General features: G+C 43.1%; 1 protein-coding gene across 15 annotated transcripts in view; it reads right to left on the minus strand.

The window, feature by feature from the left end:
• The window catches only part of LOC139534958 (neurexin-2-like), a 1,135,712-nt gene that overhangs the window by 593,658 nt on the left and 514,162 nt on the right, over nt 1–27,892 (minus strand). For 11 of the 15 annotated variants that reach the window (XM_071334530.1, XM_071334533.1, XM_071334532.1 and 8 more), the window contains one exon: nt 15,729–15,752. The exons of the other annotated variants lie outside the window; for them this stretch is intronic. In XM_071334530.1, coding sequence (XP_071190631.1) covers nt 15,729–15,752 — 24 coding nt within the window. The remainder of the gene's footprint in view (nt 1–15,728; nt 15,753–27,892) is intronic. 15 annotated transcript variants of the gene reach the window in all.

The following is a 27,892-nucleotide window of genomic DNA, read 5'->3' on the forward strand; positions in this document are numbered from 1 at the left end:
TGCCTTTTTACCATTGATTTCTGAAAAAGCAGACAATGCATTCTTAATAATGGGTAAATGGAGTGAGTCGTTCTATTTATTTTAATCTAATATAAACGAGTAAATGATACACCATCCTAAAATGTTAACACAGATTTGATGCAACGTTTAGTGTAGTTATCCTTCTGAAGTGTAGCAGGGCACCTTTCCATCAGTGCCATCAGGCATACATTTCCTCACGTATCCTATTATATAGCAGGGGACACTTGTATTTATTTCACCTATATTTTATCAGGGAGTCATACTGACACCAAGGTCTCTTTTACAGATGAGCCCTGAATGACAGAAATGACAGAAAATACACAAAGAAAAAGAAAAGACTAAAACACAAGCAGAAAGAAAAACACGGTGATAAAAACAAAGCGATTCATCAGTAAAAATGTCCTCAATCAGCGTTCTGAACTGGCCAAGAGGCACCAAAACATCACATCTCAGAACGTTTTGAAGAAAAAGCTGATTTATCTAACTCAGTAGAGACCAAAAGGAATTTCCAGTGTTGATGAGTCTGATGACAATGGAAGTGGATCTGGGAGATGTAATGAAAGGTTGCATCTTGAAGTTTGTGATGGTGGGAAATTGGCTGTTTTCACTTCAGTTGCTCAGCCAGTGTTATTTTTGACACACCGTAACGTGTGAGGGAAATTACACTGGTTTACATGCAGAAAGGGTTTGAAGGACTCTGGGATAAAGCAAGTAAAACCAGGTCATATCCACAGCTATGCATGAAGCATGCTATAGGACCATTTTTGGCAACCTTTGTTTCAGCCTCAGTTGTATCACGTCCTTAAATATTCAACTATCATTGCCGTCAATTCGATGATTAGTGGAATATGTGTGTGCTTGCAGGGCTGGAACAAATGCATGCCCACCCTGCAAGCTAGATAAGAGGTCAGATAAATATGCCATCCAGCTATGAATTTTGGATTTGATGACGCTGCAAAGTTTCACCCGTATTTGGTAAAAGTTTCCATCTTGTTGCCACGATCACCTTGTCAGCCAAGATATAATGATATCATATTGATGTATTGGAACCAGGGCCAATTCTGACCCTCTTTTATTTACCTTAAATGTGACTTGACAGCTCATTCCTTCTCGTGCCAAACCAACTGTGCTCCTCAGCACCGAATATATTATATAAAACGTCCTCAAGAAGACAATAGTAGCGCTATACCCGCCTTTCTATTTAACGCGACAATAGACTGAGCGCTATGTAATTGATTCCTATTAAAACATCGTAATTCCCCTCAAAACATGGCATGCAGCTCCAGCTCAGTGAGCAAATAGCCTGGGTATCAATGGAATACGGAGACTCACAGTGCCTTCGGAAAGTATTCAGACCCCTTCACTTTTTCCACATTTTGTTAGGTTACTGCCTATTTCTAAAATTGATTAAATCGTTTTTTCCCCTCAACAATATACACACAATACCCCATAATGACATCACAATACCCCATAATGACATCACAATACCCCATAATGACATCACAATACCCCATAATGACATCACAATACCCCATAATGACATCACAATACCCCATAATGACAAAGCAAAAACACTTTTTTAGAAATGTTTGCTAATTTATTAAACAATAAATAAAAAAATATCAAATTTACATAAGCATTCCAGGCCCTTTACTCAGTACTTTGTTGAAGCACCTTTAGCAGCAACTAAAGCCTTGAGTCTTCTTGGGTATGATGCTACAAGCTTGGCACACGTGCATTTGGGGAGTTTCTCCCCATCTTCTCTGCAGATCCTTTCAAGCTCTGTCAGGTTGGATGGGAAGCATTGCTGCACAGCTATTTTCAGGTCTCTCCAAAGATGCACCTGAGCTCAATTTCGAGTCTCATAGCAAAGAGTCTGAATAGTTACATATATACAGTGGGGAGAACAAGTATTTGATACACTGCCGATTTTGCAGGTTTTCCTACTTACAAAGCATGTAGAGGTCTGTAATTTTTATCATAGGTACACTTCAACTGTGAGAGACGGAATCTAAAACAAAAGTCCAGAAAATCACATTGTATGATTTTTAAGTAATTAATTTGCATTTTATTGCATGACATAAGTATTTGATCACCTACCAACCAGTAAGAATTCCGGCTCTCACAGACCTGTTAGTTTTTCTTTAAGAAGCCCTCCTGTTCTCCACTCATTACCTGTATTAACTGCACCTGTTTGAACTCGTTACCTGTATAAAAGACACCTGTCCACACACTCAATCAAACAGACTCCAACCTCTCCACAATGGCCAAGACCAGAGAGCTGTGTAAGGACATCAGGGATAAAATTGTAGACCTGCACAAGGCTGGGATGGGCTACAGGACAATAGGCAAGCAGCTTGGTGAGAAGGCAACAACTGTTGGCGCAATTATTAGAAAATAGAAGAAGTTCAAGATGACGGTCAATCACCCTCGGTCTGGGGCTCCATGCAAGATCTCACCTCGTGGGGCATCAATGATCATGAGGAAGGTGAGGGATCAGCCCAGAACTACACGGCAGGACCTGGTCAATGACCTGAAGAGAGCTGGGACCACAGTCTCAAAGAAAACCAATAGTAACACACTACGCCGTCATGGATTAAAATCCTGCAGTGCACGCAACGTCCCTCTGCTCAAGCCAGCGCATGTCCAGGACCGTCTGAAGTTTGCCAATGACCATCTGGATTATCCAGAGGAGGAATGGGAGAAGGTCATGTGGTCTGATGAGACAAAAATATAGTTTTTTGGTCTAAACTCCACTCGCCGTGTTTGGAGGAAGAAGAAGGATGAGTACAACCCCAAGAACACCATCCCAACCGTGAAGCATGGAGGTGGAAACATCATTCTTTGGGGATGCTTTTCTGCAAAGGGGACAGGACGACTGCACCGTATTGAGGGGAGGATGGATGGGGCCATGTATCGCGAGATCTTGGCCAACAACCTCCTTCCCTAAGTAAGAGCATTGAAGATGGGTCATGGCTGGGTCTTCCAGCATGACAACGACCCGAAACACACAGCCAGGGCAACTAAGGAGTGGCTACGTAAGAAGCATCTCAAGGTCCTGGAGTGGCCTAGCCAGTCTCCAGACCTGAACCCAATAGAAAATCTTTGGAGGGAGCTGAAAGTCCGTATTGCCCAGCGACAGCCCCGAAACCTGAAGGATCTGGAGAAGGTCTGTATGGAGGAGGAGTGGGCCAAAATCCCTGCTGCAGTGTGTACAAACCTGGTCAAGAACTACAGGAAACGTATGATCTCTGTAATTGCAAACAAAGGTTTCTGTACCAAATATTAAGTTCTGCTTTTCTGATGTATCAAATACTTATGTCATGCAATAAAATGCTAATTAATTACTTAAAAATCATACAATGTGATTTTCTGGATTTTTGTTTTAGATTCCGTCTCTCACAGTTGAAGTGTACCTATGATAAAAATTACAGACCTCTACATGCTTTGTAAGTAGGAAAACCTGCAAAATCGTCAGTGTATCAAATACTTGTTCTCCCCACTGTAAATAAGTATTTCTGTTTTATATATTTTTTTACGTAACAGAATGTGGAAAAAGTTAATTGTCTAAATACTTTCCGAAGGCACTGTATATAAAGCACAGAATCCCCATGCAGGTGATAAACAGAGTTTCATTATGCTTCTCTGCAGCCTAGCTGGGTTTTCTGATCAGAGCATTGATGCGCTGACTTGCTCTCTGGACAAATCTCATTGCTGCTCAATCCATCGCTTGCTGTCATTTTAAATGAGCAATTAAGGCTTCGTTTACCTAACATTTATTGCGGAATAGCTCAAGCTCATTGTACACTTTATCATACTGAGATGCCAAAAAGTATCCATATATTTTCTAAACCGATGGTGTAATCAGTACGTCACATAATATAGGATACCAAAAACGTCATGTATTGAGGGTAAGAAGCTATAGAGGTACAGGATTGAATACATTTTAGTCAATAATCTAGCTGAGATTCTTACACAAAACCCAATCTGGCACATGCGCAAGCAGACGCACACACACACACACACACACACACAGAGACCATCTATTCCTAAACCTCATTACAGGACACAGCCACTTAAATCCATCAAAAGTGCTGTTGATGTTAATCACACACTATCAGTGAACCAAACACCATCAGTGAACCACACACATCAGTGAACCAAACACCGTCAGTGAACCACAACACCATCAGTGAACCACAACACCATCAGTGAACCACAACACCATCAGTGAACCACAACACTATCAGTGAACCAAACACCATCAGTGAACCACACACATCAGTGAACCAAACACCGTCAGTGAACCACAACACCATCAGTGAACCACAACACCATCAGTGAACCACAACACCATCAGTGAACCACACACATCAGTGAACCAAACACCGTCAGTGAACCACAACACCATCAGTGAACCACAACACCATCAGTGAACCACAACACCATCAGTGAACCACAACACTATCAGTGAACCAAACACCATCAGTGAACCACACACATCAGTGAACCAAACACAGTCAGTGAACCACAACACCATCAGTGAACCACAACACCATCAGTGAACCACAACACCATCAGTGAACCACAACACCATCAGTGAACCACAACACCATCAGTGAACCACAACACCATCAGTGAACCACAACACCGTCAGTGAACCACAACACCGTCAGTGAACCACAACACTATCAGTGAACCACAACACCATCAGTGAACCAAACACCGTCAGTGAACCACAACACCGTCAGTGAACCACAACACCATCAGTGAACCACAACACCATCAGTGAACCACAACACCATCAGTGAACCACAACACCGTCAGTGAACCACAACACCGTCAGTGAACCACAACACCGTCAGTGAACCACAACACCGTCAGTGAACCACAACACCGTCAGTGAACCACAACACCATCAGTGAACCACAACACCATCAGTGAACCACAACACCATCAGTGAACCACAACACCATCACTGAACCAAACACCATAAGTGAACCACAACACTGTCAGTGAACCACAACACCATCAGTGAACCACAACACCGTCAGTGAACCACAACACCATCAGTGAACCAAACACCATAAGTGAACCACAACACTGTCAGTGAACCACACAAATCAGTGAACCACAACACCATAAGTGAACCACAACACTGTCAGTGAACCAAACACCATAAGTGAACCACAACACTGTCAGTGAACCACACAAATCAGTGAACCACAACACCATAAGTGAACCACAACACCATCAGTGAACCACACAAATCAGTGAACCACAACACCATCAGTGAACCACAACACTGTCAGTGAACCACAACACCATAAGTGAACCACAACACTGTCAGTGAACCACACAAATCAGTGAACCACAACACCATCAGTGAACCACAACACTGTCAGTGAACCACAACACCATAAGTGAACCACAACACCGTCAGTGAACCACACAAATCAGTGAACCACAACACCATCAGTGAACCACAACACTGTCAGTGAACCACAACACCATCAGTGAACCAAACACCATAAGTGAACCACAACACCGTCAGTGAACCACAACACCGTCAGTGAACCACAACACTGTCAGTGAACCACAACACCGTCAGTGAACCACAACACCATCAGTGAACCACAACACCATCAGTGAACCAAACACCATAAGTGAGCCACAACACTGTCAGTGAACCACAACACCACCAGTGAACCACAACACTGTCAGTGAACCACAACACCACCAGTGAACCACAACACTGTCAGTGTGGTTCACTGACGGTGTTGTGGTTCACAACACCGTCAGTGAACCACAACACCGTCAGTGAACCACAACACCGTCAGTGAACCACAACACCACCAGTGAACCACAACACCGTCAGTGAACCACAACACCATCAGTGAACCAAACACCATAAGTGAACCACAACACTGTCAGTGAACCACACAAATCAGTGAACCACAACACCATCAGTGAACCACAACACCTTCAGTGAACCACAACACTATCAGTGAACCACAACACCATCAGTGAACCAAACACCGTCAGTGAACCACAACACCGTCAGTGAACCACAACACCATCAGTGAACCACAACACCATCAGTGAACCACAACACCATCAGTGAACCACAACACCATCAGTGAACCACAACACCGTCAGTGAACCACAACACCGTCAGTGAACCACAACACCGTCAGTGAACCACAACACCATCAGTGAACCACAACACCGTCAGTGAACCACAACACCGTCAGTGAACCACAACACCGTCAGTGAACCACAACACCGTCAGTAAACCACAACACCATCAGTGAACCACAACACCATCAGTGAACCACAACACCATCAGTGAACCACAACACCATCAGTGAACCAAACACCATAAGTGAACCACAACACTGTCAGTGAACCACAACACCGTCAGTGAACCACAACACCGTCAGTGAACCACAACACCGTCAGTGAACCACAACACCGTCAGTGAACCACAACACCGTCAGTGAACCACAACACCATCAGTGAACCACAACACCGTCAGTGAACCACAACACCGTCAGTGAACCACAACACCGTCAGTGAACCACAACACCATCAGTGAACCACAACACCGTCAGGGAACCACAACACCATCAGTGAACCAAACACCATAAGTGAACCACAACACTTTCAGTGAACCACACAAATCAGTGAACCACAACACCATAAGTGAACCAAACACCATCAGTGAACCACAACACCATAAGTGAACCACAACACCGTCAGTGAACCACACAAATCAGTGAACGACAACACCATCAGTGAACCACAACACTGTCAGTGAACCACAACACCATAAGTGAACCACAACACTGTCAGTGAACCACAACACTGTCAGTGAACCACAACACCGTCAGTGAACCACAACACCATCAGTGAACCACAACACCGTCAGTGAACCACAACACCATCAGTGAACCACAACACCATCAGTGAACCAAACACCATCAGTGAACCACAACCACAACACCATCAGTGAACCACAACACTGTCAGTGAACCACAACACCATCAGTGAACCACAACACCATCAGTGAACCACAACACCGTCAGTGAACCACAACACCATCAGTGAACCACAACACTGTCAGTGAACCACAACACTGTCAGTGAACCACAACACCGTCAGTGAACCACAACACCATCAGTGAACCACAACACCGTCAGTGAACCACAACACCATCAGTGAACCACAACACCATCAGTGAACCACAACACCATCAGTGAACTACAACACCATCAGTGAACTACAACACCATCAGTGAACCACAACACCATCAGTGAACCACAACACCATCAGTGAACCACAACACCATCAGTGAACCAAACACCATCAGTGAACCACAACACCGTCAGTGAACCACACAAATCAGTGAACCAAACACCATCAGTGAACCACACACCATCAGTGAACCACACACCATCAGTGAACCACAACACCATCAGTAAACCAAACACCATCAGTGAACCACACACCATCAGTGAACCACAACACCATCATTGAACCACAACACCATCAGTGAACCACAACACCGTCAGTGAACCACAACACCGTCAGTGAACCAAACACCGTCAGTGAACCAAACACCATCAGTGAACCACAACACCATCAGTGAACCACAACACCGTCAGTGAACCACAACACTGTCAGTGAACCACAACACTGTCAGTGAACCACAACACCGTCAGTGAACCAAACACCATCAGTGAACCACAACACCATCAGTGAACCACAACACCGTCAGTGAACCACAACACTGTCAGTGAACCACAACACCATCAGTGAACCACAACACCGTCAGTGAACCACAACACTGTCAGTGAACCACAACACCGTCAATGAACCACAACACTGTCAGTGAACCACAACACTGTCAGTGAACCACAACACTGTCAGTGAACCACAACACCATCAGTGAACCACAACACCATCAGTGAACCACAACACCATCAGTGAACCACAACACCATCAGTGAACCACACCTTGAGTGAACCACAACACCATCAGTGAGCTACAACACCATCAGTGAACCACAACACTGTCAGTGAACCACAACACCATCAGTGAACCAAACACCGTCAGTGAACCACACACATCAGTGAACCACAACACAGTCAGTAAACCACAACACCATCAGTGAACCACAACACCGTCAGTGAACCATACACTATAAGTGAACCAAACACCAGTGAACCACACACCATCAGTGAACCACACACTATAAGTGAACCAAACACCAGTGAACCACACACGATCAGTGAAAAAAACACTGTCAGTGAACCAAACACCAGTGAACCACACAACTTGCGATACCCTGCTTGTAAGCCAAAAGGTACAGTACCAGTCAAAAGTTTGGACAAATCTACTAATTCAACAGTTTTTCTTTATTTTTACTATTTTCTACATTGTAGAATAAGAGTGAAGGCATATAACACATATGGAATCATGTAGTAACCAAAAAAGTGTTAAACAAATCAAAATATATTTTAAATTTGAGATTCGTCAAAGTAGCCACCTTTTGCTTTGATGACAGCTTTGCACACTCTTGGCATTCTCTCAACCAGCTTCACCTGGGATGCTTTTCCAACACTCTTGAAGGAGTTCCCACATATGATGAGCACTTGTTGGCTGCTTTTCCTTCACTCTGCAGTCCAACTCATCCCAAACCATCTCAATTAGGTTGAGGTCGGGTGATTGTGGAGGCCAGGTCATCTGATGCAGCACTCCATCACTCCCCATCTTGATCAAATAGCCCTTGCACAGCCTGGAGGTGTGTTGGATCATTGTCCTGTTGAAAAAACAGGACAATGTGTATCGATGCAGAATGCTGTGGTAGCCATGCTGATTAAGTGTCTTGAATTCTAAATAAACCACTGACAGTGTAACCAGCAAATCACCCCCACACCATCACACCTCCTTCTCCATGCTTCACGTGGGAACCACACATGCAGAGATCATCCGTTCACCTACTCTGCATCTCACAAAGACATGGCTGTTGTAACCGAAAATCTCAAATTTGGACTCATCAGACCAAAGGACAGATTTCCACCAGTCTAATGTCCAATGCTCGTGTTTCTTGGCCCAAGCAAATCTCTTCTTATTATTGGTGTCCTTTAGTAGTGGTTTCATTGCAGCAATTAAACCATGATGGCCTGATTCACACAGTCTCCTCTGAACAGTTGATGTTGATATATGTCTGTTACTTGAACTCTGTGAAGCATTTATTTTTGCTGCAATTTCTGAGGCTGGTAACTCTAATGAACTTGTCCTCTGCAGCAGAGGTATCTCTGGGTCTTCCTTCCCTGTGGCGGTCCTCATGAGAGACAGTTTCATCAAAGCACTTGATGGTTTTTGCGATTGCACTTGAAGAATCAATAAAAGTTTTTGAAATGTTCCATATTGACTGAGCTTCATGTCTTAAAGTAATGATGGACTGTCGTTTCTCTTTGCTTATTTGAGCTGTTCTTTCCATTATATGGACTTGGTCTTTTACCAAACAGGGCTATCTTCTGTATACCACCCCTACCTTGTCACAACACAACTGATTGGCTCAAACCCATTAAGGCACATCTGTTAATTGAAATAGTTTCCAGGTGACTACCTCATGAAACTGGTTGAGAGAATGCCAAGAGAGTGCAAAGCTGTCATCAAGGCGAAGGGTGGCTACTTCTCAAATATAAAATAAAATAATATCCCAGAGTCACCGCTTCATTGTTGACGTTGAGACTGGTGTTTTGCGGGTACTATTTAATTAATCTGCCAGTTGAGGACTTGTGAGGAGTCTGTTTATCAAACTAGACACTCTAATGTACTTGTCCTCTTCCTCAGTTGTGCACCGGGGCCTCCCACTCTGATTTATATTCTGGTTAGAGCCAGTTTGCGCAGTACTGTTAAGGGAGTAGTACACAGCGTTGTACAAGATCTTCAGTTTCTTGGCAATTTCTCGCATGGAATAGCCTTCATTTCTCAGACGAAGAATAGACTGACGAGTTTCAGAAGAAAGGTCTTTGTTTCTGGCCATTTTGAGCTCGTAATCGGACCCACAAATGATGATACTCCAGATACTCAACTAGTCTAAAGATGGTCAATGTTTTAGCTTTTTTAATCAGACAACAGTTTTCAGCTGTGCTAACATAATGGCAAAAGGGTTTTCTAATAATCAATTAGCCTTTATAAATGATAAACGTGGATTAGCTAACACACCGTGCCATTGGAACACAGTAGCGACAGTTGCTGATAATGGGCATTTGTACACCTATGTAGATATTCCATAAAGAATCAGCCGTTTCCAGCTACAAGAGTCATTTACAAAAGTAACAATGTCAACATCATTTACAAAATTAACAATGTCAACACTACATTCTGATCAATTTGATGTTATGTTAATGGACAAAAAATTGCTCTTCTTTCAAAAAAAATAACATTTCTAAGTGACCCAAAACTTTTGAACAGTAGTGTGGATTTTTTTTAACACTTTTTTGGTTACGACATGATTCCATATGTGGATTTTATAGTTTTGCTGTATTCACTGTTATTCTACAATGTAGAAAATAGTAAAAATAAAGAAAAACCCTTGAATGAGTAGGTGTGTCCAAACTTTTGATTGGTAAAGTAAATAGAAACTGGATTCCTAGCTTATTACAACTCAGGATATGACATTTACAACCTGGTTGTTTGGCTAGCTACGGGAGACTTGTGGAGACAGAGTGCAGTTCAGCATTGTGCTCTAACAGCAGGACCTGGGGTGTGCTTGGCTGAGCATGTCACTGGCTCATTGACCATGATGGGCTCTGTGACACTAAGTTAACGCCAGAGAGTTCTCTACTGGATACCCTCTCATCATGTTAGCATCAGGGGCCTGCCTGCCTGGACAAGGGCCTTTGTTCTAGGTGCAACAACACACGCACACGCACACGCACACACACACACACACACACACACACACACACACACACACACACACACACACACACACACACACACACACACACACACACACACACACACACACACACACACACACACACACACACACACACACACACACACACACGCACACAGTGTCAGAGTGCAAACCAGGTGAAGCACCCTCAGTGGCTTCTCTACTGCCTACATACATTTGGTCTGGCATCAAAGTGAAGCTGTGCAGGCGGTCTTTGATAGTGGGACTGGGGCGGCTGTATCAAAGTGAAGCCGTGCAGGTGGTCTTTGATAGTGGGACTGGGGCGGCTGTATCAAAGTGAAGCCGTGCAGGCGGTCTTTGATAGTGGGACTGGGGCGGCTGTATCAAAGTGAAGCCGTGCAGGCGGTCTTCGATAGTGGGACTGGGGCGGCTGTAACAAAGTGAAGCCGTGCAGGCGGTCTTTGATAGTGGGACTGGGGCGGCTGTATCTAAGTAAAGCCGTGCAGGCGGTCTTTGATAGTGGGACTGGGGCGGCTGTATCAAAGTGAAGCCGTGCAGGCGGTCTTTGATAGTGGGACTGGGGCGGCTGTATCAAAGTATGGATCTACTGACAGATGAATCAGTGTTCTCCCAGTATGGAAGGTGTTGGAACAACAGACAGTGTATAAACCAGAAGTTCCTGGAAACACATGCTCACCACATATCAAAGGGATGGCGTTCTGTGAACCACTCATGCCTAAAGTAAGTAATGATGGAACTACTGAAGTCCCTACAGTAACTCATCCGTTACACACTGTTTGGAGTTGGTGCTACCCATTCAAGTTTCTTACTACTTCTAACAGTTCCTTCATTGTGGACAACATTGTAAATGTGTTTTTGGTTTAGCAATCATGCACAGAAATTTACAATCTTAACTTGACAGTAAATCGCTTACCTGATTGAAGTGCAGGTCTTCAATTTGATAATGTCTTACTACTTACCTTCAACATAGTTTTTAACTGCTAGAGGCAAATATCATTATGCCCACATTGACAATTTTCAACCAAAGTTAGTTATCAGCATTAAATCAACATTTCAAATACAGTATTAGAGGCAGAGCAAATGAATTGCTTCTCAAATAAATTATCCAAAATTAAGGATTTTCATTGGTCCACGAATGCAAACATGTCAGACATGCAATGATGACCCCCTTTGACGCCTTTCCCTAAGACAGGTTGAAGTAGGGCTGTGAAGGTCTGAGCAGAGGGAAGGGGTCTGTTCCGCGAGGAATCCTCCTACAGGTGGCTGGCGGCTGGACTGAACAACTAGCAGTGACTGAACTTAGTGAGAAAGATCCGGAAGTCTTCAGGCATCAATATGGAGTCTTTAGCTCTGAGGGCTAATCCAAATGATGCCTTAAATTGCTGTACCAACCCTGAGTTAGTGATGGTTGAGGCTGGGGGGAGGGGGTGGCCAAAGGGAGCACAGGAAGGACGGGGGAAGTCTTTTGAGATCATTCACAAGTGTTAAAAGATGGAGACAGGGAGCTTTAGTTGTGTGTTGGGCAGTTAAGGAGAGTTGGGTTGGAGGGTGAACGGTTAGTACTTTAGTAAGTAGGGGAGAGTCAGACACAAAAATGGTTGTTAGTACAGTTACAACATACAGGTTGGATTCAAACAGTAGTATTAGTAACATATTGTTTTAGTAAATTTAGTAGTAGTAGTATCAAAACAATTAGGAGGAGTCTTTAAGGTCCTCTGCAATTTGATTTGTCGATCCAGATCAGATTTTCGGACTGAATGCGTGTGACAAGGGCTTGTTTTGGTTAAGAAGAAACAAAATGATTCCATCCAAGCTAATTAGAAGGACATGAGACATGCACTGAATGACTGGATGACAAAATGGAAAGTTAAAGGAGTAGTCCATTGGACAAAACAAAACACATGAACCAACAGAGGCAACAATCAAACAAAAACACAATCACTTTGAGAGGAGGCGGCAATGGGAAAAGGAAAACCCAAACTGCAGAGGGCAACACCACTACACCAGACGAATGGAAAAGTAAAAGGTTAAGGGTGATATTAGGACAAGAACGCCAAAGGAAAGAACATCCATCTAGGCACGTGTGCAGACTGGCACCCGCTGGGCTAGAGCAGCGAAGGCACCCTTGTGGGGTAGGATGCAGATGTCTATGATGCTAGCCAGAAAAACAACATGCAAACAGGATGCATGATCCAAACCGAAAGGAAATGTACAGTACAATGAGGGACCAAACCCATGGAACAACCACAAATGCATGTAGTCAACAGAAAAAGGAGAGGGTTTTAAAGAACTGGAAAATCTAAGTGAGGGAAGAGGGATTCCACTGTCAACGGTGAAAAGAGGGGTGAATGTAACATTCAAATTGTTCAATCTAAGAGCTACATGAAGTCCCTTTACTATACCTCCTACTCGCCATCTATTGCTGTGCATGTGCTAACTACTATTCAGTAGCTTATCAACAACCCCGCCATAATCTTTCCATTACTTTTACAGGTAATAACACAAATTGGCACTAAGTGACTTTGAACAGACACATACAGTGTAATTTGATTGCTTGAGTCATTTACAGTAGTTATGAAACCCATAACCGGTTAGAATAACAATGATGTCAGGCTGGTCTTTTGTTCTGCTGTACAGTAGGCTCTCTCGTTTGATTCCACTCCAACTCAGGTGTTGGACGGCTAACATAACCTACTTACAGTATTCATCCCTCCTCTAGTCACCTAGAAAATGAAAAGCTGTTCCCCCTCTTTTTTTTCCCTTTTTCCTTTTTTTTTCTTCCTAGCAAGGTAAGGAGTGAGGTCGTATTATTTGTTTTCATAAGTTATATATAAAAAAAATTATCAAAAGGAAACAAAACCCTGAATAAAAGGGGGTGGCTGGAGAGTTACGTGGCCACACGGATACTAGTGTAATGATTGATATATGTATGTATATATAATAGCCATGATATATGCATATACATATATTCTTTAATGTAATTGGTTTATCAATAAACAACAACCAAAAGATAAGGGGGTCAACTCTTACATGCAGGGGGGCCAGGCCAGTAAACTCAGAGGTAACAAGAGTTAGTGTTAGTGATGGAGACTGTAGATCGGACACAGTCGAGACATTCCAAGAGATTGTCCCTACATGCCATGTAAATTTGGTGGGGAGAGCGTAACTCTTTTTTAAAAAATTGTGGGGACCAAATTCAGTGACAGGAAGTAAGAAACTAAGCAACAATGGCTATCTGGAAAGGTCAAACAGAACATAATCCCTTTCTCTTTCTTTTCCACTGTAGATGCCTGTTGCCTGCATATGTTAATCCAAGAAGATCCATGAAATCAGTCCCTTACTGTCCTTAAATTCTTATTTATACATCAAAGAAAAGTATCTACTTTAAATTTGATCTTCATTTTACAGCGTTTTTGTTTTGACAACAAACAACTAAGGCCTAGTGTTAATTGAGTCATTTATACTAGTGCATGGTAATGCTGTAATTCAACATGTAAATCAATGATCATCCTTCTGGGGCTATTTCTGAAGGAATTGTCATGGATCGCCAAAACGTCTAACAAAATATCCACATCAGTACTCTTACGCCAACCAGCCTCTTACTCTATCCTTGCTTATTTAGTCTATTCTATTCTTTTCCCATTTCCTTTAGCAAACCAGCAGCAGCACTGTCCTGACTTGTCCTGTTGTCCTGACTCCCGAAAGCCTGGCTATACACATGAAAGCCTTAGTAGCAGACAAGGGGACAGTATTTACCATTCAGACACAATGGCATTGAATTAAGTGTGGATGTTGAGTCCAGGTATGGGCTCAGAGCTGAACCAGCTCAGTCCTAAATCACACTGTAGGTCTCTAATGGGATCGAGCCCTCATTTGAGGCCCTGCTTTACGGCCTTGTTTCTGCCACTAAATCAGGAGGTGTAAATACGGACCTGAACTCTACTAACGTTTGAGTGGGAACCACAGGCCTTGGCACACACATATTTGCTGCAGTACATTCTCGGCAGAACCTGTAGATAGTTGCCGAAGGAATAGGTTGACTAATTTAAATCTTAACAATACAATTGCCATCCACTAAGTTAGACAAATGTTTTTGCATGTATTTTTCGTAGTCAATTCAAAGTCGACTAGGTTAGCTTAGTTAAATAGCACACTGTTTAAGTAGACTGACAAATGTTCAAACTTTCTAACATTAAATATATAGAGCATCAGACATGCTCTATATATTTAGTATATATATATGGCCTGAGTTCTTACTACCTGTCACTGGGGTTGTAAAAGTAGGGGTTATTCTCTGTCAATGGAGTCTGCTGTGTACGTCCACTTCAAGGACGCTTGTTGAAAAAAAAATAGGGGATAGGTTTTGTCGTAGTCAATTCAGAAGTTGATATCTTTCTTGGAAAATAATTCTTTATTTCTTCATACGGACAGCGTTTGAGAAAAAAAATCTAAGTAACAAAACAAATCTAAATTGTTGCTAAATTTAACATTTTAGGACAGACCTCTTTCAGTGGATAGTTTTCTATTTTTGTAGGAAGGGAGGAGTATTGGATGGTAAAAAGCGGAAACGGACAAAGAAGTAAAATAAAGACAAATAGAGAGGTGATTGTTTTCAGCTACCTTGGAATCGATGGAAGTTTGTATTTTCAGTAAGAGCAAACGGAATAGAAAGAGGTAACGGAAACCCAGGGCAAACCAAAGTAAAGACAATTAGAATGATATCTACCATATAATGCAGTTTGTTTACCATAGCGTGTCCAATGCCTGCGTGCTTCAGGAGAAAACAGGGGGAGGAGAAAGCAAAAAAAGAATGACAAACCGTAAACTCAAAGTTTCGAACTTCAAAAACAAATTTCGCCTTTTTTTTTAAAACAATAAACAATCAGGTTAATTTAAGAGTAGGCGATAATAAACCAACCTATCAATCCTTGAAATGTCCAAAAATAAATAAAGTAGGCTTTATTTTAATTTTTTCAATAGCATACAAATCTTCCAAATAAAGAAATAAAGAAAGTAATTGGAAAAAGTTTGACTTTTCGTATTATAGGATTTTTCCAAAAATAAAAAAGATAAAACAATATCATTACATTTGTTAGTATGTAAGTACGTAAGTTCAATAGAAAAAAGAACAGATGACTCACATTCCGTGAATGACACAATGTTAGTTGTACAAATTAAAGGAAAACCAAATCACAAAATAATATAATACATTGGAGAATTCTGAAGCTTGTTGTTAGTAAAAAGACAAGAGTTAGCAAATCAATTTTCACAGAGGGGTTGGGGGCAGATTAGGGGTGGGGCTTGTTTTTTGAGTGCGGAAGGGAATGAAGGAAAAGCAGTTCAGTATTAGTATTAACCACTTCTGATAGGCTAGTCTTGACTGTGGGTGTGGCTGGTAGGAGGGACAAGGTCTGTTAGAATCGGTGCTCCATTGCAGGGGGTGTGGCCAAACATATTCCGAATGCTTGGCAGTTTATATTTTCCTAAGCCAACTTTATCTCGAGTTGCTTTTCTCTAGATGTGGTGCAAGAGACAGTTTAGGGAGTATGGAGAAGCCAGAAAAAAACATAGCAAAATGTAAATGTTTAAAATTACCACACCAGTTAAAATGGCTAAGAGATGAAGGATAGCAGTATTAACAATGATAATCAGAAAGTTAGGGCTATTCCATTTGAATGGGGTAAGAACAATTAAACAAAAATGACATTTATTGCATCATTTGAAGCAGAAAAGAGAGCAAGAGAGTGAGATAAAGAAATACATCATTGAAAGAAAGAAAGAAATGGAGAATGAAAGCGATTGAAATACATTTAGTTCATTTTGCACATGCAGTATCCTTCAGTCTGCCTCCTGAAAGAGAGAGATATTCAGTTATTCAAGTTCACTTCCAAAACAACCAAAACCCACATCCTCTGCTCCTAAGGAGAGAAACAAACACACAAGACACTGTGTTAAGAGGCCACTATTTATATGTACTTAATGGCAAATAGTTGCCTGGCTTTTCCTCACAATTCACTGTGAATGATGACAATGAATATACTGTAATGTACTGTAATTTTGAATTCACACTTTGTCATGCGATGCCTGTATGAAGCCTGATGTCATTTTAACCTTAATTCCCAATTATTGGAGAAAGTAGAGGTTTTAATTAGATGACTTTACCTCTATCACTTGGCATATTCAATCTCAGAACGTTGAGTCAGAAAGTATAAAGATAGAGAAATGAAATACAATATGGTGTGTGCCTTGTACCTCCCTAGTGTGTGTCTGAGTGTGTGTGTGTGTGTGTGTGTGTGTGTGTGTGTGTGTGTGTGTGTGTGTGTGTGTGTGTGTGTGTGTGTGTGTGTGTGTGTGTGTGTGTGTGTGTGTGTGTGCGCGTGTTTATGCTTGCTTAGCCTATTCGGAGTCACCAGGAATCGTTAACACCCGGTTTTCAGGGACACAGTATTTTCAACCTAACTTCAATTTTCCCCGAAAAACGGAAGTGGGGACTCCGCTCAATTTTTATTTACACGCCTGCAATGTTAGGTTAATGCTTGCATGCAAACGTGTACCCTGGTGCCTGCATTGAGGACATAACGCAGCTTTGTGTTGCTCGCTCTGTATGTGCCCAATGGGTTACTATGCGTGTATACAGTATGTGTGGGAGTGAATAAGAGTGGCAGCCACATATCTGAGCTACACAATGTCAGCAGGGTTAGTCAAAAAAGAAAATGGCCGCCCACTGTTCGAGCCGGGTCACGTTAAGCCGTGTCGAGCATCTCCGCTCTGCTGCTAATGACTTATGTTAATCCATTAATTAGGTAAATAAGTTCCAACAGTGGGTGTGAAATTTGCATATGTATGCCTCTCTGCCTCGTCAAAGACCTACAATGTGCTTGTGTCTCTAATCGTCCCAAAACACATCAACAGATACATCAAGCCCATAACTTGATTGGGACTCAAAGGGATTGGGGACGCAAAACAATGGTTTATTAAATTAGACAAATTACAAAGGTGACAATGACTGTGTGTCTTTGTCTCACAGGCAGATAGCAATTATGTGAATAATCTTTTTTTTGTGTGAAGCATGATTAAATATTACGTGTGTGGGGTTTCAGATCCCCCCCGGGGTTTGATGTCTGAATCCTGAATTTATCTGGGATCTCTACAAAGTTCTTACATGAAGGGACAGTCTAGGAATGCATGGGGAAAATTTATCTCCTCAAACTGATGATGATCTTTCGATGAACATAAAAGTGGGGATGCACGAACATAAAGTATGGAGAGAAGTCAGTCTGAAGTCATCCCATCATCAAAGTTTTGGAGGAGAGAGAGGGATTACAAAAATGTATGTTCACCCTGAAATGACCAAAGTTGCCATAGAGATCTTCAACCAACATTCCAGACCAGCACTCCCCCTTTAACGTCTAAGCATGTCATAGCATGGCCGCATGCTATAATTGAAGGGAAGATAGGCAAAGAAAGACAGAGGAAAGAAAGAGGTATAGCTTAATATAACACCCTCCGAAATGATCTGAGATTCACTAATACCTTTATGAACCTGTAGAGCGAGATTGGGAAAGAGAGAGAAAGAGAGAGAAAGAGAGGGTGGCAGAGAGCCAAAGAGATTGATAGTGTTCATGAGACAGGGAGACAGAGAGAGAGAGAGAGAGAGGGGGGAGAGAGAAAGCGAGAGAGAAATAGAAAGAGAGAGAAAGTGTAGAACACACAAAAACATTACTGTGTCTCACATACACAAACACACGTCCGTCACCCCGTCCTGCCCTGTCTCACCCTGTCCTGCCCTGTCTCACCCTGTCCTGCCCTGTCTCACCCTGTCCTGCCCTGTCTCACCCTGTCCTGCCCTGTCTCACCCTGTCCTGCCCTGTCTCACCCTGTCCTGCCCTGTCTCAGCCTGCCAGGGGGTTTATACGACAAGGCCTCCCTATATTCAAAGCTTTCGGCTGTGGAATGACGCCCCTCGTCAGCCCACGCCTTCCCTGTCTATAATTGACTCATGTGGGACAAGGAGACAGGGAGGAGGCGGCGGCCATTGTTTGCTGATGGGGGGATAAAACTCCTAATCGTGTAAACAAGAACAGACACATCGTTTTTTTAAAGCGCTGTCTAAGGCGCTTCCATTGCACTAGCTTCTAGCTTCTCCACATACATTATTAATGTGGGGAAAGACTATAAAAGACCAATTAGAATAGTTTCACCATGTAGCCCTCCACTTGTGGAAAGAGAAGAGAGAAATTACATGTTTTCCCTGTCAACAGTCTGGGGAAAGCGGTAAAGCACTAAGGTCCCGAAGCAAATGAGATGAGAGCCAGATCGTGTTGACCGAGTAGCCGAGAATGGGGCTATCAGGGGTTTGATCTTTACATACATGTCACAATGGACATAGTTAAAATGTCACAACCCGGATAAATATTTTAGTGCGGCTGTGAAAAAGATCAATGGTTGGCAGACTCCGAAGGCCCACTGTACAATTGGTCTGGGTGGATTTATTGCAAAGATCAATTGAGCTGTAAGACTGATGACCGCTCTCATAAAATATAAACTTCCAATTTAGCTAGAAATAGTCAATTATAAAAAGAGACAGAGATAAATCCCATTGGCTGGGGAAAAAATGGCTAGTATTTTTCATTAGACCTGAGGTAGTTGAGAGAAGGCAATGCGTTTTGTATAGTAGAATATTGACTTGAGCTCCTAGAAGAGAGGCTGCATACAGAACTCATTCAAATGGTCACATATTGTAGTTGATCACAACAGGTATAAAATGGTTACTGAGGGGTGTGCATGTGTGGGATGGGTGTGTGTGTGGTGCATGTGGTTGGTGTGTGTTTGCATGTTCTGTTTGTAGACCCTCATGTTTGTATTTCATTAGATATTTGATTCTATGAGGCACATGTACAGTGCCTTCAGCACGTTTTCACACCCATTTTTTCTACATTTTGTTGTGTTACAAAGTGGGAATAAAATTGATTAAATTGTCATTTTTTTGGTCAAAGACCAACAAAATATTTTAATAAATAAAACACTAATATATCTTGATTAGATAAGTATTCAACCCCCTGAATGAATACATGTTAGAAAAACCTTCAGTCTTTCTGGGTAAGTCTCTAAGATCTTTGCAAACCTGGATTGTACAATATTTGCCCAATATTCTTTAAAAAAAATTCATGCTCTGTCTAGTTGGTTTTTGATCATTGCTAGAGAGCCATTTTCAAGTCTTACCATAGATTTTCAAGCAGATTTAAATTCAAACTGTAACTAGGCCACTCAGGAACCTTCAATGTCGTCTTGGTGAGCAACTCCAGGGTATATTTGGCCTTGTGTTTTAGGTAAATGTTCTGCTGAGAAGTGAATTTGTCTCCCAGTGTCTGTTGGAAAGCAGACTGCACCCTCGACAACTACTGTGATTATTATTATTTGACCATGCTGGTCATTTATGAACATTTGAACATCTTGGCCATGTTCTGTTATAATCTCCACCCGGCACAGCCAGAAGAGGACTGGCTACCCCTCATAGCCTGGTTCCTCTCTAGATTTCTTCCTAGGTTTTGGCCTTTCTAGGGAGTGTTTCCTAGCCACCGTGCTTCTACATCTGCATTGCTTGCTGTTTGGGGTTTTAGGCTGGGTTTCTGTACAGCACTTTGAGATATCAGCTGATGTACGAAGGGCTATATAAATAAATTTGATTTGATTTGATTTGAAACAAAGTTTTCATCTAGGATTTTGCCTGTGCTTAGCTCTATTACGTTCATTTAAAAAAAATGTATTTATTCCCTAGTCCTTGCCGATGACAAGCAAACCTATAACATGATGCAGCCACCACCCTGCTTGAACATATGAAGAGTGGTACTCAATGAGATGTTGTGTTGGATTTGCCCCAAACATAACGCCTTGTACTCAGGCCAAAAGGACATTTCTTTGCTACCTTTTTAGCAGTATTACTAACGTGTCAAAGAGGATGCATGTTTTGGAATATTTGTATTCTGTACAGGCTTCCTTCTTTTCACTCTGTCATTAATGTTAGTATTGTGGAGTAACTACAATGTTGTTGATCCATCCTCAATTATCTCCAATTGAAGCAATTAAACTCTTAACGGTTATAAATCACCATTGGCCTCATGGTGAAATCACTGAGCGGTTTCCTTCCTCTTCGGCAACTGAGTTAGGAAGGACGCCTATATCTTTGTAATAATGCTCAAATGGATATACATTGTCTGTTTATTATAATTTTTTAATGTTATCTACCAATAGGGGCCCTTCTTTATGAACCATTGGAAAACATTGCTGATCTCTGTGGACGAATCTGTGGTAGAAATTCACTGATTGAATGAGGGACCGTACAGATAATTCTATGTGTGGGGTACAGAAATTGGGTAGTCATTTAAAAATGATGTTAAACACTATTATTGCTCACAGAGTCCATGCAACTTATGTGACGTGTTAAGCACGTTATTACTCCTGTACTTATTTAGGCTTGCAATAACAAAAGGGTTGAATACCTATTGACTCAAGACATTTCACCTTTTCATTTTGTATTAAATTGTAAACATTTCGAAAACATAATTCCACTTTGACATTATGGGGTGTTGTGTGTAGATCAGTGACCACAAAATCTAAATTTAATTCACTTTAAATTCAGGCTGTAACACAACAAAATGTGGAAAAGTCAAGGGGTGCGAATGCTTTCGGATGGCACTGTATGTGTTTTTCATGCACCACATGTCGTAGCGGAGGTGTCAAACAGAGTATTGCTGTGAGTTCGGCAGCCGAATAGTCAGGGGAGTCTTTCTACCAGCTAGTTAGTTGCGCTTTCATTCCAATCCTCTCTTGATTCACCCATCCCTGCCTTCTTTCCCTCCCTTCCTCCATCCCTCAACCCCAACACCACAGCTTAGGCTTCCAGTAATGGAAATTGACATAACACCACCAGATGAAAATATAAATGTCAGTGCAATTATGCCGACAGACGGGGCTGTGTGTGCAGCAACAAAAGAAAATGATGGCCTATCGTACATAAGATGTTTCTCCTCTGCTATCCCTCTCCCTATAAACATATCTCTCTCTCTCTCTCTCTCTCTCTCTCTCTCTCTCTCTCTCTCTCTCTCTCTCTCTCTCTCTCTCTCTCTCTCTCTCTCTCTCTCTCTCTCTCTCTCTCTCTCTCTCTCTCTCTCTCTCTCTCTCTCTTCCCCTCCCCAATGTGTGTATGCTACCTGCAACCTGTGTGAGTGTGCTCTAATGGTCCAGAGATGTTGAACGTAAATATACAGTAGGTCTGGTTAAAATGGCTGTAAGATGCAAACTTGGACATGAATAAACATGACAGGCAGTGGCACACACAGGCAGGCAGTGACACACACACACACACACACACACACACACACACACACACACACACACACACACACACACACACACACACACACACACACACACACACACACACACACACACACACACACACACACACACACACACACACACACACACACACACACATACATATACATACACGTATATATATTAATATGCACACCCACAAATACTACAGTACATGCACTAGCATTCGCTCAGAATCAGACAAAATACTTTAACCCAGAACTAAAATCTGTCCAAGAGAGATTACAAACATGGGATGCTATGCAAATGTTATGTGGATGATAGCTATTGAGTTGAATATTGAGTAGCGATTCAAACTCATTGTCATACATACTGTAGGTATGAGCTAAATCTCAGTCAAACAACTTTTGGCCAGAAGCCCTCCTCTACCTGTGTTCATAACAGCCAGTATACTCACCACAGCTTTTACATCGCATGCCATTTCACCTAACTGTTACACCGCATGCCATTTCACCCAACTGTTACACCACATGCCATTTCTCCCAACTGTTACACCGTATGCCATTTCTCCCAACTGTTACACTGCATGCCATTTTACCCAACTGTTACACCGCATGCCTTTCTCCCAATTGTTACACTGCATGCCATTTCACCCAACTGTAACACCGCATGCCATTTTACCCAACTGTTACACCGTATGCCATTTCTCCCAATTGTTACACTGCATGCCATTTCACCCAACTGTAACACTGCATGCCATTTTACCCAACTGTTACACTGCATGCCATTTTACCCAACTGTTACACCGTATGTCATTTCTCCCAATTGTTACACCGCATGCCATTTTACCCAACTGTTACACCGCATGCCATTTTACCCAACTGTTACACCGCATGTCATTTTACCCAACTGTTACACCGCATGCCATTTTACCCAACTGTTACACTGCATGCCATTTTACCCAACTGTTACACCGCATGCCATTTTACCCAACTGTTACACCGCATGTCATTTTACCCAACTGTTACACCGCATGTCATTTTACCCAACTGTTACACCGCATGTCATTTTACCCAACTGTTACACCGCATGCCATTTTACCCAACTGTTACACCGCATGTCATTTTACCCAACTGTTACACCGCATGCCATTTTACCCAACTGTTACACCGCATGTCATTTTACCCAACTGTTACACCGCATGTCATTTTACCCAACTGTTACACCGCATATCATTTTACCCAACTGTTACACCGCATGCCATTTTACCCAACTGTTACACCGCATGCCATTTTACCCAACTGTTACACCGCATGCCATTTTACCCAACTGTTACACCGCATGTCATTTTACCCAACTGTTACACCGCATGCCATTTTACCCAACTGTTACACCGCATGTCATTTTACCCAACTGTTACACCGCATGCCATTTTACCCAACTGTTACACCGCATGCCATTTTACCCAACTGTTACACCGCATGTCATTTTACCCAACTGTAACACCGCATGTCATTTTACCCAACTGTTACACCGCATGCGATTTTACCCAACTGTTACACCGCATGCCATTTTACCCAACTGTTACACCGCATGTCATTTTACCCAACTGTTACACCGCATGTCATTTTACCCAACTGTTACACCGCATGCCATTTTACCCAACTGTTACACCGCATGCCATTTTACCCAACTGTTACACCGCATGCCATTTTACCCAACTGTAACACCGCATGTCATTTTACCCAACTGTTACACCGCATGCCATTTTACCCAACTGTTACACCGCATGCCATTTTACCCAACTGTTACACCGCATGTCATTTTACCCAACTGTTACACCGCATGTCATTTTACCCAACTGTTACACCGCATGTCATTTTACCCAACTGTTACACCGCATGCCATTTTACCCAACTGTTACACCGCATGCCATTTTACCCAACTGTTACACCGCATGCCATTTTACCCAACTGTAACACCGCATGTCATTTTACCCAACTGTTACACCGCATGCCATTTTACCCAACTGTTACACCGCATGCCATTTTACCCAACTGTTACACCGCATGTCATTTTACCCAACTGTTACACCGCATGTCATTTTACCCAACTGTTACACCGCATGCCATTTTACCCAACTGTAACACCGCATGTCATTTTACCCAACTGTTACACCGCATGCCATTTTACCCAACTGTTACACCGCATGCCATTTTACCCAACTGTTACACCGCATGTCATTTTACCCAACTGTTACACCGCATGTCATTTTACCCAACTGTTACACCGCATGTCATTTTACCCAACTGTTACACCGCATGCCATTTCACCCAACTGTTACACCCGATGCCATTTCACCCAATGCACAGACTTCCGTGAAAAACAGGAAGTCTGGCCTCTCGCCTCATCCATTAGCCTGTATCACCCCTCCCGAATGATCCGCTTGCCTCACCCTTGCGTCATCCCCCTGACTGCCACTGTTGCATTGTGGGTCCAACACATTATGGCTACTTAACATGTCATCTGTAATAACACAGTACCAGGTTCATGGTGGCGCACTGTCATTACGTCTGATAGATTTGTTATCTCTTGTGAAGAAGTAAACTAATGGTGATATGATATTACCATTATGAATGTTGCCACTACACACTAGACAATCCGAATGGCATTTTAACTCACCTAACTACGATAAGCCCTGGCGGCCATTACCATCGATAGATTGCTTTGGTCTTATTGATTTTGCAAGGTGGGTGCTCAATTGCTCTGAGGCTCTGCTATCGTTTGAGCAGTCCTTGCTGGAGGGAATGTTATGAAAAATGCTTTGTTAGCCCTACGAGAGCTGTGATACTCTTTAGACTATAGAGAGAGTGGACTTTAGAATGTAATGAGGACAAGAGGTGATGACAATGAAGTGGTTAATGTCTCTCCTGTACATGAGATGGATGAAACAACAGCTAGCGGACCGGCCGGTTGCTAGGTGACAAATTACAAGCGGGGAGAGGAAGGGGGATGCAAGTGGAAGGGAGAGGAGGAATCGATTGGACGAACTGTTCTGAATTCTAGAGGCTTTCTTTCTGTGTCAAAAAATGTTGATGCTGGAAGGGAGGGAAAGAGAGATGGAAGGGGGAGGGAGAGGGAGAGGGGTGGAAGGGGGAGGGAGGGAAAGAGTGATGGAAGGGGGAGGGAGAGGGATGGAAGGGGGAGGGAGAGGGATGGAAGGGGGAGGGAGAGGGATGGAAGGGGGAGGGAGAGGGATGGAAGGGGGGGGGGGGCATAATTGCAGCTGCTAAGCTAGATGATACCCAATAGACAGGGATAGAAAAACAAGAGGTGAAGAGGAGATCCAGAAGAATGTCCAAAAACCTCCACTATTGACTGTGATTCTGGTTGTTCTATCTTCTGCCTATGGAATAATGTAATATTCCTCATCCCATACCAAGGAGAGGTAACCTTTTAAAGCTCCTGGTTCTTCAGCTCCAGTGTCTGTGTGTGCCTGCTCATGATTATGTGTGTGTCTCTTTGTCTCTGTGTGTGTGTGTGTGTGTGTGTGTGTGTGTGTGTGTGTGTGTGTGTGTGTGTGTGTGTGTGTGTGTGTGTGTGTGTGTGTGTGTGTGTGTGTGTGTGTGTGTGTGTGTGTGTGTGTGTGTGTGTGTGTGTGTGTGTGTGTGTGTGTGTGTGTGTCTATTTGTGCCTGCTCATGCATGAGTGTGTGTGCAGTCTGTACAGTCAACAGGTTACTTTGTTCACTCAAAGTGTGTTGGAGGAGCTGAACTCAGGGCACTGAACCCCAGCGCAGTATGGTCAGAGCAGCATGCTCAGCACTTAAAGAACAAGACAAATCTGTTTTATCCGACAATTAATCCAATGGCTGAACCCAAGGTCTAATTATATGAAGAAAAGACAGGGGTTAGAATACTAGACAGGAAGACACTAGGGGGATGCAGAGAGGGAGAGAGATAGAGAGAGAGGGAGGGAGAGAGAGAATGAGAGGAGAGAGAAGACAGCATGAGCAAAGAGAGAGATAAATAGAGAAAGAGAATGAGAGAGAGAGAGTCGGAGAGAGAAAGAGAGAGATACAGAGAGAGAGAGACAGAGAGAGAGAGTTGGAGAGAGAAGGAGAGAGAGAGAGACAGAGAGAGCCGGAGGGAGAAAGAGAGAAAGAGAGAGGAGACAGAGTGAGAGTCGGAGAGAGTCGGAGAGAGAGAGAGAGAGAGAGAGAGAGAGAGAGAGAGAGAGAGAGAGAGAGAGAGAGAGAGAGAGAGAGAGAGAGAGAGAGAGAGAGAGAGAGAGAGAGAGAGAGAGAGAGAGAGAGAGAGAGAGAGAGAAATATGTTCAAGAGTTCAAATGTCTTGTTCTTCCCAGTCCACAGACACACGAGCGGTAAAGACGTTGGTTTTTATTAAGGCACATAGAGGGAATGAAACAAAGCCTTTTCCATCCCCTCGCTCCCTTTTCCCATCCCCTCACTCCCTTTCCAATCCCCTCGCTCCTTTTTTCATCCACTTGCTCCTTTTCCCATCCCCTCGCTCCCTTTCCCATCCCCTCGCTCTTTTTCCCATCCCCTCGCTCCTTTTCCCAACCCCTCGCTCCCTTTCCAATCACCTCACTCCTTTTCCCATCACCTCGCTCCTTTTTCCACCCCCTCGCTCCCTTTCCAATCCCCTCGCTCCTTTTCCCATCCCCTCGCTCCCTTTCCCATCCCCTCGCTCCCTTTCCCATCCCCTCGCACCCTTTCCCATCCGCCCCCTTTCCTATTCCCTTGCTCCCTTTTCCATTCCCTCGCTCTCTTTCTCATCCCCTCGCTCCCTTTCTTATCCCCTCGTTCCCTTTCCCTTCCCCTCGCTACCTTTCCCATCTCCTCCCTCCCTTTCCCATCCCCTCGCTCCCTTTTCCCTTCCCCTCGCTCCCAAAACTGTGCTCTGCATCCAAGAGACTCTTCCTCTTTTATCACTGCAGGTAGAGTATCACACACACAAGCACGCGAGTACATGCACACGGATACACACACCCACACACACATAGGCAGGCAGGCAGGAAAACACACACTCCTGATGTCCTGGAGCTCTCCCTGCCTGGCTCATATTTCCTAATGGCTGTAGGTGCCCTCGGGGGCCTAAGGTGTCTGTTAAACACACAGACAGATAGACAGCCCCTGACTGGCCTTACTGTATTACCCTCTTTCAGTAAGTGGCTTTGAATGAGACCTACAGATCAAAATAACGGGATACGGGAAGAAAGCTCCCCGCTGTCTTTTCTGTCGGCTGCAGTATACAGTACAGCATGTTATTGTCTCACAGTAGACTATGTACAGTGGTATCAGATTTGCTTGATTTCCTTATGTTGGCGGTTTCCATGGTTTCAGAAAACATGAAGTACTAGATTCCCCTAAGAAAGCTGACATACCCGGCACAGACAACACAATGAATTTAACCACTGCGAGGCGAATGAATTGACTGAAGCCGGAGAGAGTGATATCTTGGCAGAACCACCAATGTTCATCCTCTCCTGCTGCCTTCTAACATTGGTGATGGCAAGCGCACTATAATCCAAACACCATTTTAGATGGACTTT

This window comes from Salvelinus alpinus, chromosome 11 (assembly GCF_045679555.1).
Source record: "Salvelinus alpinus chromosome 11, SLU_Salpinus.1, whole genome shotgun sequence".
In the NCBI taxonomy this organism is placed as follows: domain Eukaryota; kingdom Metazoa; phylum Chordata; class Actinopteri; order Salmoniformes; family Salmonidae; genus Salvelinus; species Salvelinus alpinus.